The 11,736-nt window shown below is 34.5% G+C and overlaps 1 protein-coding gene across 2 annotated transcripts; it reads right to left on the minus strand.

Annotated features, from left to right (window-relative positions):
* Window positions 1-40: 40 nt before the first annotated feature.
* LOC115448611 (aldo-keto reductase AKR2E4) lies at window positions 41-9,474 on the minus strand. Of its 2 annotated transcripts, none has more exons than XM_030176084.2 (9): window positions 9,367-9,474; window positions 6,481-6,582; window positions 5,842-5,912; window positions 4,989-5,088; window positions 4,268-4,378; window positions 2,596-2,766; window positions 1,960-2,157; window positions 910-1,018; window positions 41-404 (listed from the first exon to the last, which is right to left on the minus strand). In XM_030176084.2, the coding sequence occupies exons 1-9, from the start codon at window positions 9,463-9,465 to the stop codon at window positions 271-273; spliced, it is 1,095 nt and encodes a 364-aa protein (XP_030031944.2). In that variant the 5' UTR covers window positions 9,466-9,474; the 3' UTR covers window positions 41-270. The 2 variants fall into 2 exon arrangements, with proteins under 2 accessions (XP_030031944.2, XP_037295779.1); XM_037439882.1 differs by lacking the exon at window positions 9,367-9,474 and adding an exon at window positions 6,669-6,752.
* Window positions 9,475-11,736: the final 2,262 nt, after the last annotated feature.

Consider the following 11,736-nt stretch of genomic DNA (forward strand, 5'->3'; position numbering starts at 1 on the left):
AAATTTATTCAGGGCAGTCCCAAAAAAAAGGAAACATAGGTTGTTTTTTATAATATTTATTATTTAAATATTCTCTTGGCACTTATTCCTACATCTTACATATGTCAGTTGAGATTACTCTTCAATTTTATTGTCTGTATAGGTGGAGTACGTTAATAATTCCTGGTAAAATTGGGAAGTGTATTTAATATTAAGTCAACTACTTCAGGACGTCCAAGATCCACGTAATTCCATAGGTTCATGGTATTTCCTCGCTTCAGTCTCTGGACTTCATTGCTTTGTATTTTTACCTTTATTGAACCCGAACGGGTCAGGTAAGGGATTATCCTTCTTCTCAAACGGGAAGTATGGATGATCTTGCCAAAATTCCATTGATACTTTTCTAAAGTTCTTGTTGAATTTGGCTAGAAAGGAATATTTTATAAATTATATCTTCTATAATTACATATTATATTTTTAATCATGCGAGATTGAAAGCAAACCTTAATACTTTTATTGCGCATACAGATGAGTTTAGATGTTAACCCAAACAAAACAATGCAAGACACATAAGTTTGTAATGAAATACGGTTACAAAAATCTATTTAAACCCCCCAAATAAAGTTTATAATAACATTGTTAAAATTATAACGAAAACCATCTAAGACCATGAGCTGCTGCCAATGGGCCAGTCTTACCTGTAAAATCATCTACGTCTTGCCGAAAATTGTTATTTTTCGGCAAGACGTAGATGATTTTACAGGGATAGAGCCACTCTATATGTAGTATATGTTCGTCTTACAGAGCGAATCGACCAAGTCAGCAGTATAGACTAATAGCACACTATCGTAATGTGTGGGTGCGCGAAGTTCTACATAACTCTGGATATCGTGTATTGGAATGCCACAGATAATAAATGGTTTTGCTTACCCAGTTCAGCCATCTCCTCAGCAGTCAGTTCAAAATTGAAGAGATCGATGTTCTGTTCAATGCGGCTCTTCTTCAACGATTTAGGAATTGGAACTAAACCTCTTTGCATCTGGAAATATAATTTGTTAGTTATTGTTTAGTGCGAAAATTAACGGACTCATGCGATTTTCGTATGTATTTTAAAATTAGAATAGTGAATTACAAATATATACGTCAGCTACAAAAGAATTCAAATTGATTCCAAAGTTTTGTGTCCTTATCAACAATACTTTTTTCATTTTTAAAGAGTTTACTTTATTTTAGAAAAAGAATTCCATAAAAAAATATTTCGATGGACGTCAATGTGTTTCACTATTCTGAAGTTTTGAATTTGTTTAACTACTTTTGTGGATGACTGTACAGTGAATATTTTACTTTGATTTACGACAAGCATATCTAACAACATTAATCATCTTCATGCTCGTCAACAAATGAAAACCTCCAAATTCCTGTTCAAGATTACCACAAGGACAATGCTCACTTAAATAATTGATCAAATGATTATCAAAAAATCGAACACGTCTGTAGATTAACATCAACAGATCAGTATCAGCAATCAACGAAATTATATTGCAGTCAGATAACATATAGTTGGGTTAAAATGGTATTTAAGGTTATTATAAAATAAAGTCGTATGTGTATATTAAGTTTGCATGCAGGTGTGGTCAACAAATGTAAATGACATCTTAGAAGGTGACAAAAATGACCTTATATTATTAAAGTTGATTCATTGCCTTTAATTTGTATGTTTATAATATAATTAGTGATTATTAAAATATTTTTTCTTTAATTTGTCTGTTTACGAGATAATTTAGTAATAATTCATTGTTAAAATCTTTTTTCGTTCTTTATTTAAAATTACCTTGTTATTTTTTAATATAATTTAATAAGGAGACGATTATACAAGGTGGACAATACTCTACAGTTGGATATAAAAGAATCAAATAAAATCCCATCCTAACTGCAGTGGAACTAAACTTAAAAATATCTAGAAATCTGCACCCCACTTACCAAATACCTCAGCGCTACTTGCGGGGTAGTCTTCCCGTATTTCTCAGCTATCTGCACGAGGGTCGGGTGGTTAGCCCGTGGTGGTGGCGCGGGGCTGTCACCATCAAACAGGGAGCCGAATGGAGTGTACGCCATCACAACTATGTCGTTCTTCTTGCAGTGTTCTATCAGTTTATCCTGGCCTAGGTTTAAATTCACCTGGAAAGTTCGATGTGGTAATATTCTGATGATCTTTGTATTTCATAAACCATGATCTGATGTCGTCAAGCTTCAAATGTATACAATATGGGCGGTCGTATGGCTTACTATCAGGCGAACGACGATGTTTCGTTATTAAATCCGCAAAAAAAAATGCAAGCCGTTTCTTCGGTTTAATTCTATGCAGTAAAATTATATGACTGTCGAATACCGATGTCATCGATGATGTTACTGGACTCTGGAGTTTGCAATGTTTAGGACACGGTAAAAGCAGAGATCATAAACACACAACTTGAGATTTTTGTTAAATAATTTTCTATTCGATAAGAAGGCATCAACAAAGGTCTCAATTAAATTACCAATTAGAATTACCTGCATTACCTATCTGTTTAGTTTCTTGCTTAAATTATAAAAGTAATATCTGTCAAGTTATCTTACCTCAACCTGCAACACGCTCGGTTTTATCTGGCAATTCGCCAGGAGTCTGTCGATCTGGCTGATGTTGAAGTTAGAGATGCCAATCGACTTAGCAAGGCCCATGTTCTTCGCTTTCTCCATCTCTTTCCACGTGTCCACGTAATCCACGTCGTCATATCCTGAGAAGTCGGGCTGAAATAAAGAAATACAGAAAGCTGTAAGTGATACCAAGCTTATATAGTTTTACTTCTGATATTATTAGACCCAGGAGACTAATAAAGTCGAAGTAATTAATGTACCTAAATATTAATAAGGTTACAGGAACGCGCAGGATGCAGGCCGCTTTCGACAGGTTCGTCAGGAATTCTTTGTGGGAGGCCCATATTCAGCAGTGGACTTTATGTGGCTGATGATGATGATGATTACTAGATAAAAATCATGAGAGATGTTGTTGTCCATTTCAGCAAAATGAGTTAGATTCGTCGTCTATTTAATTGTGTACTAAACCGTTTTTGAAAACTAATGAATTAGTATTTAAAGTATTTATAAGTACTGTAGCGATTTTATTGGAATACCAATAAATTTGTCTATTCGCTTTTAAACTCGAGACAAGATATACACTATATTGTATAGGATCAAGCGACAACATATACACTATATTGTATAGGATCAAGCGACAAGATATACACTATATTGTGTAGGATCGAGCGACAACATATACACTATATTGTGTAGGATCAAGCGACAAGATATACACTATATTGTGTAGGATCAAGCGACAACATATACACTATATTGTATAGGATCAAGCGACAAGATATACACTATATTGTATCAAGATATACATATTGTTTAGTCTGATTAAAGTTTAAAATTGTATTTATTTTGCGATATCGCATACAATTTATTAAATTTTTTAAATGCAGAAGGTCATATTAGTGGTAACAACCTTGGACCTTGAAGTCGCGTGTGCGAATAAATAGCTATCTTAAGATTTGTCGTCACCAAGCCGGTAATATTAATCTGCATTAATCATTGGCAATAATTAATTCCATTAAAAGATGACAATCTTAATTAATGGCTTAATGATCTGATTCGACGATTGCGGGACTTTCCTTTTAAGATTTATCTTTAACAAAAACAATCATACATCGCACCTTTATCCTCAAAAGGGTTAGGCAGTAGTGTCTTTAACAAGTTATCCCTAAGACCTTATAAGTAAAATTTTGCAGAGTAACACTATAATATTTGCTTTCAGCATTAAGCTGTAGATTATCAATACAGTATAATATACTAAGTATATTAGCAATAACAAGCTGGTTGCGCCAGATTCATGCCACGGAGAAATGGTTTGAAGTGTATTAAATCTTGCGTTGCGTACTATCATGATCATTTAAAATGATATTAACTGCTACCGCCAGATCCATACTGCAGATCTACCAATCAGAATAAAGATTATTTGACATGTTTACAGGTGAGCTATTGTAGTTTATTTATACCATTTAGTCATAGTTAGGGGTCGGGATAGTTTGGAAACGCCCGTTAGTATCTTTGCGTGTGTTGGATGAGCCTGCGCATTTCCAATTTTCTCCGTAAAGTTCGGCCATTCCTCTGGCTACGTGTTTAAGGGTGGCAGCAATCATTTCTAATTATATGTTCGTTCGTCAATCATATAGTATAAAAATTTACTCACTTTGAAGGAGATGGGGGTGTGAATCAAGTACAAATCCACGTAGGATAAGTTTAGCCGTTCCAGAGACTTCTGTAGGCTTTGGAGAACGTTCCGTTGCTCGTTTGCACCAAGCTAGAAATAAGAGACAGTATGCATTACCTGGGATGGGAATAATTAGACAGTAATAGATATTTCGTGTAAGTGAGTCCGTCCATTTGGTCTATTTTTGGTGTCAATTAAACAACATGCAAATACCGTAGTATTTTGTTTCCAGGATAATGAACATAAATGTTACGGTCACAAGTTTATAATATAGTGTATATCTAAAAGGGGATATCAGAAGGGATGTAGTCATGGTTAGTAGACCTCATATATTCATGCTGTGGTGTGACAAAACTTTGGCATGACAGACACTCGGCTTTTATCCCCGAAAAGGTAGACAGAGGCGCAACTGGTGCACGTATTTTTCGCCGTGGGTATTGCGTACTATGATGTGATAGGGGGCGAGTCTCTCACCATATCAAGCACAAATTTCAGACTCCGGGCTGATAGTGATTAGAAAAACCCAATATCTCTGCCCGACCCGGAGATCGAACCTGAGATCTCAACACTGCAGTCGTACCGAAATACAACAAGGATATGGGTTTAAAATATTTAAATTAGAACTAGGTATGAGAAGTTTTCTAAAACAACAATAGTTATTTGTTAAATTTCAGGCGGAACAAAGTTTGGTGGAGTCTACCTTGGTGACAAGGAATATGTTTTCTCTCGGCACCCCTGACGAGCGAACGGCGGCTCCGACCTGATCCTCATCGTTATACAGGGCTGCTGTATCTAACAACCTGAAAGGGAAAGCAAGTTATCAACATGCTCCAACAGGAGTGATTCAAACAATAATACATCTTATTTCAATCCTATTGTACGTATGTGTCGGCTATATAATGAACTAAAAATAAAAATTCCTCTATAGACTTATTTCATAACATCAATATGACTTCATATAAGAATCTGATCCGTAATGTCCTTAATGATTTAAATTAAGCTTAATTTCTCAACACTAACTCCTGTTTGTATTATGTATTCAATTTCACAAAAAAAAAATATATATACTTAACCTTAGAAACTTAACATTGGTATAACCCAGTGTAGTTAGCATTAATAGTTACGTTTAGATAATCTCACCTTTGTTATCTCGTTAATAGTTAATATTCATTCCGGAACACAAGTTTTGGGTTATAATTATGTTAAAAACTTTAAGCTATTTTGTATACAATGCGTACCCGATTATAACCTGTTTTGTGTGTAATAAAATAAAATAAACATTATCCGCTAGGTGCCGCTATTGGAATTTTTAAACAGTTGATGATTTTTTGCCGTATTTATAATTTTTCTGCTAGAACAAGTATATCGAATAGAGTATACTGGGAAATTTGTAATGATTAGCGACGTATAGATAAATATATTTTTCATAAGTTTGTCCTCTCGAATGACGACCCAGATTCGGGCGGTGAACATTCAGTAGAATATAAAAGATTAAAGAAACAAAAATAGGAGTGGTCATCAAGACTGGAGTTAGTATGTAATGTATAACCTACCTGTAGCCTGCGTCTAAGCCCCATTTCACGGCCAATTCAACTTCATTAGACTGTGGAGTCAGCGGGCCTCTCTACAAAATAAGACTAATTGAATTGAAATGAAATGAAATAATTTATTTGAACTTAGAAAATGTTATACATTATTTAGAATAATAAATATTGACTCTACCGCCAGTTCGGAAAGCAGTTCTCACCAGAGAAGAACGGGCAAGGAACTCTGGTGTTGCTATTTTCACAATCAGTTTAATGTGTAAACTATAATACATGATATAGAGAAATAAATATAATTGATTGTTTTATTGCTATTAACAGTTAATTAATTGCAACTTTATTTACATTCTCTAGACGGAAAAAACATTTGTAATTATTTTGATTTGAAAGTATGTAATACTACGGTAATCGACATATAATACTTGTCATTAAAAAATATTTATTATTATTGTGAAGTAAATGGTATCGTTTACCTTTAAAGTCAAGTTAAGATAGGTTAAAGGATATTATATTATTGATAGGGTCGTTTCAATAATAAATTAATTAAGTATATATTTTTTTACAGGTCATAGTCTGGAAAAGATGTTGAATTAACTGCGATTTTATTCTGATAAAACAAATTCGACTTTGTAATGGTTATTTATATACCTGGTCGAATCCCAGGAAGGTGCCGAGACCCATAGCCGGTATTGAGTTCCCATCGTTTAGTGGTATCCTTGGAGGTTTCCCGCCATCCATGGCGTCACAGGACTGAAATAAAAAACAAAATATTTTTGTACAATCAGCTACTCTGCAAGAAAAAATATTAAAAGGCTACGTTATCTTAAAAAACTGACGTAATTTGATTAAATTCCAAAATAGATAAGTTTTTTTGGAGATGTCTCAAGTTTGGATATCCTCTCCGATAGCGAACGATAAAATGGTCACGCACTTAGCTCCGGGAAGTCAGAGGAGCGTTTCGATAATCAGTGGTCACAGAAGTCTCTAAAGCAACGCGTAGACTTAAAAAAATGTGAGATTCTAAATTAAAACACTGTTAAGTTATTGAATAATTAAAATGTTCATTGCTAGAACCCGATTTATCGTACTCTAGCTGCCAATGTCCCTATAACAATGTCGTAAGTTACAATAGTTCCTAACAAAAATAGTGATTGTCATTCTATGTAGACATATATAGTTGGAATCAAGGCTAACAGGCTGTAGACGAATGTATTTAACGGAAGTTTTTGTTATAAACAGGTATTGGTTTGTATTGACAAATTGCGTGTTAGCGCAAAAAAATTGTTTTATGACTTTAAGGTTAGGTTTTTGCACCTATAAGGAATTTTCCTAGTGTAAGATGAAGTACCATAAAACATATATTATAACATTTTTAACAGAAATGTTTAGGGTTTAAATCTTAGGTAATGTTTTTTGGAGATCGAACAAAAACAGAGCCCCAGTCGTACTGAGGAGTCACGCTCCGGTATTCAATAAGGCAGCTAAAATATTTGGGTTGTGCGGCGCAACTCCTCGTGCAGGTCTTTGTGCTCCATTTTGATATTAAGTTGGGAAGCTATGTTGTCGAGTTAGGGTAAAAAAAATGAGTTCAAGCACCATGGTGCCATAGAAAACATGTTAGCAAATCCTGTTTAAACCAGTTCTAGTTGGAAGTCTATAAAAAAGTTGAACTAGCATACTACAAAAAACTGACAAGAATAGAACTTGATATTTATCGAGTACCAATAGCAACGATAAAAAATATAGCTTTGTGTAATAATAATGTAGGAAATTGGATAATAGATGTAAACAAACACGACTTTATAATTCCCTCATGTCATTAGATATATTGCCTTGAACCTAACACGCGACTTGCTTTGTGTATTGCAGTTAAATTATCTACATTATTTATTTAAATAATGTAGATAATTACTCGGTAGCTTCATAAATTAAAACAAACAAAATATATCTCTTTTAATAAAGTTTGTTTGGTATATATCTACTCTCTTCTATGTATGTATTACCTATTAGTGGAAACTGTGTTGGATTAAGAACCTTAATTTACATTCATTTATTTTTAGTCATAATTTGTTCTGTTTGTTTCCCAAATAAAAAATTTCTGAAGCTACTAAGTCTATTAATGTGAGTAATCTGCAGACCTTAGGGGGAAGCGAATTTGGCAACGACCCGCAACCTTAGACTTGCAGGTGCCTCGCGCGATGCCTTGGAGGAGCTATTTTATGATCTAATCGAAGAAACTGTTAAAACCCGTGAACTTTTTTTTGACTTTAAAACTTTAAAACCCGCGCAGAGACTCGTGTTATTTTGTTTTTGCTTTCGCCTGGGGCCTTGCGTTGTTTAGGGTACCCACTAGTAATATGTTTATATGCAGTAGTTTGTTAATACTTAGAATATTTTTAAACTTGAAGTATACAAATGTTTAGTTAGTAAATATAGATATAACGTAGATACTTAAACCTCTAATTAATATTGTAAGTGTGAAAGTTTGGTACAACGTTCGTATGTTTGTTAGTAGTAAACGCAAAAACCACTGAACGGATGTGGGTGAAGTTTGGCGTTCAGATAGATTACACCCTGAATTAAAATAATATAGTAATAATAACCTTTTACAAATATAATTAGACTGACGCAACAACACTAACATGTTAAATTCAATACGTTTATACACAAAAACACTCGGTGGCTCAACACCCGGTATCCAAAAAGATTTAACTTGAGTTATGGAAAATATTATAATATAACCTTATTAACCCAGAAAAGTAAGTTGTGGTACTTTAATTATTTTTACACAATTGCTCAAAACGAGTTCATTACGTATGCTAAAAACGCGCCATATAAAATCGATTAATACATACAACCTACCTATTTCCTTATTTTTCTGTTTGATTAATTTCGTTTTCGGCCAAAACAAATTTGCGTTTATTAAGACTCGCCTAGCTTAACCACTCAGTGTCATAAAATCATTGTCGATCTTAGCTTGTAGATGCAGGCGAGTTTAACGCGAGAAGTCTCCTAGTAGATCGTTTGAGAAGGGATTCTGATGTTCTTTTGTTCAGGGCTGGTTAATTTTATAGTGGATCGTTCGGCGAGAAGAGTTCTGGCGTATATCTAGTGAATGGCTCAGGGATATACCTTCCTTAAACCGCGAGATAGGCAGCGGGATCATAAATATAAGGCTCAGTAGGAGCGGCAGATGCAAAGGATCCTAGGGCGGTTAACACTACAAGCCTATAGCTAAAAGTTCGTAACAATTCTGGCGAACCTCGCAGTTTGTTGATATTAAATCTACACACAGCATTTGTAGTATATTTACCAGAAATGTAAACATAATATCTGTTATCCACTTATTTGTATTGATTTGGTATAACTGTAACTTTTATAATCCCATAACAATCCTAACTACAAAAGGTGTATGCTGTGCACAGATCATGTCTTGGTCAGTACAATTGTATTAGAAAAAATAATAATACGGTTTCATGTTAGTATAGTTAATTACTTTCATCAGTTGATTAGTTGAGTATAAAATATTCTCACCACATCCCGCAACAACACACCGATCACAACAGCATAGAGGATCATGTTGTCAGTACAATGAACTGTTCCGCACTGGACTGGTTTGCGCCGACACCGCATATAAATAGAGGTGGAGTTGCCGGACTGTCCGATGTTAAAACGTTTACGGTTACATTTGTTTTAAATTTAAATAATATATTTGCTTGTTTTGACGTAGAAAATTACAGAGTAAATTACACGTACAAACTCACATGTTTTTATAACATATTGGACTTTTTCTTTTTAGTTATTTTTTTTCATTTAGTTTAGTATAGTAGTATTGCATTGGTTTCGCCAGACAGCCAAAGGGCAGGAACGTGACACGACCGCAATGTCTATTTCTGCCGCTAAGCAGCAGTGTGTAGTCACCGTGTTCCGGTTTGGAGGACATTGTAGCTAGTGTAACTGGATATAATAAGACTTAACAGTTTATGTCTAAGGATGGCGAGCGCAGTGAAATACCAAACAATACTTTGTAATTCAAGATGTTGGATGGATGTTTCTACCGTATGTGGGTGATCGTATCGCTTGAGATGAGACGAAAGGCAAGCTCATCGCATCATTCTAAGCATTAAAAAAAGAAGTTCACTTCCGTCAGCGTCTGCTGTTTGTCGACACCATTAATCTCTGAGCCTGCATGACTCATAGGATATCATTTAATTCCATGTTTATTACATCACCTCCTATTGTTTTTAACTAGCCGAGCAGATAGTGGGATCTTGTTGCAATTAACGTTTTTACTTTGACTTAATTGGATACATGATAAATTTGTTTTGTTGCTCATATGCAAGAGCCGGCTGGATAGGTACCATGCCAATGTCTATTAGTATCTCCAAGTAATATTGTGAAAGAATTCACGCACAATGACCCGACCTACTACGGGCTAAGTGCGGAGAAGGAGCTCCTCAACATAAAATATTGTGAAAGAATTGTGTTTCAAATTAAGACAATGTAGAAAGTTTAATTACTAGCATAGACTTGCAATGACTAGGTTGACGAGCGTAGTGTATTGAAAGGTCGTCTAATTTACTTATTGTTAATGGGCAGTAGCGTCGTTTACTATCAGGCGAGCGGCTCGCCTGTTTTATCATTAGTACAAAGAAATATCCGCAGACTCAAACAGCTCACGTACTCTCCTAAACCCCATTTCTTTTTCGACTATGACACATTCATGATTCCTATGAGATTCTAGGTTTATGTGAGCAGTTGATATCATAAAACAAGGTGAACCATCATTCCATACGACGGATGCAAAAATTCAATGAATAAATCAGAGATGTCGGTCCCAATTGTTTTAGAACCTCATAAAACATGTTCACGCAATTATTTTTCGTTAGTGTTCTTGCGCGTGACTCGTGATTATATCTTATAAGATTCATGAGATGTTTGCTGGTGCAATTATTTATTAGTTAAGGTAAAGTATAATGAAAATATGTTTACGATACAGTGATGGCATTATAGGGATGTATTTTGTATTGTGTTTTAACTTCTAAACATCTAAAATTAGGTAAATAGGTGGAATCTTTAGTCCGACCGAGACTAGAAAAATCATTTCTTGATCATCAAATATTTACGTTTATAGAATTGCTAATGTCACTCAGGTTTAAAAATACGAGGAATATCAACTTATTACTTACTTCTTTTGTGTGTGAAAAGGTCAAACGCAGTTATGTATAATTTTTATAATCAAATATTTTTCAACTTTCCGGATTTGTTACAAAAATATTTCGGACGAGTCGGACGGCGTCTCATCTCTAGTAGACGACTTGCTCTGTTGTCGAAGGATTTATTTCAAACACGCGATGCAAAGAATACTAATCTGCATATATTTCCGACGGCATTGCCTTGACCGCCGATATACTGTTATAAGTCGGAGATTTTTCTAGTTTTCAATGTTTTATATTTACTATTCGTTTTAACGATGCAAGATTACGTAGTAAGTTTTAAGAGTACTCAGATACATTATGTAGGTTGTAAATGTAACACTAGATATTTTAATGAACTCGGCAATATTGTAAAGAAGCACATACATAAATCATAGCGGTTAATCCAGGCTAGCTAGTATCTATTTTCGGCTGCATTACTTATATTGTGGCGCCTCTCATGTTGCGGACATTTTCCCTGCTCGATGCGAAATAATATTTTAGAGCTTTTATTAGATATTTTTTTATTTATTATTAGTTGGCTATCGAACCCAGGACAGTCGAGTTCACAGTTCGTGTATTACAGACTAATGGTTGAGTTTTTAAATATCTAATCAGTAACATAGGAAAATGCAACACAATAAAAAAATGTGGTGGTATGGATAGAATGTTTTTTTGAATACTCTTATAATATCTGCCAAATAAAATA

This window comes from Manduca sexta, chromosome 18, assembly GCF_014839805.1.
Source record: "Manduca sexta isolate Smith_Timp_Sample1 chromosome 18, JHU_Msex_v1.0, whole genome shotgun sequence".
NCBI classification, from domain to species: Eukaryota; Metazoa; Arthropoda; class Insecta; order Lepidoptera; family Sphingidae; genus Manduca; species Manduca sexta.

Coding starts and splice junctions, on each gene's coding strand:
- LOC115448611 (XM_030176084.2), bottom strand. CDS start 9,465: ATGCGGTGTCGGCGCAAACCAGTCCAGTGCGGAACAGTTCATTGTACT. Junction 4,379..4,988: donor ACATATTCCTTGTCACCAAG/GTAGACTCCACC, acceptor TCTTATTTCTAG/CTTGGTGCAAACGAGCAACG. Junction 2,158..2,595: donor CGAGCGTGTTGCAGGTTGAG/GTAAGATAACTT, acceptor CGAACTTTCCAG/GTGAATTTAAACCTAGGCCA.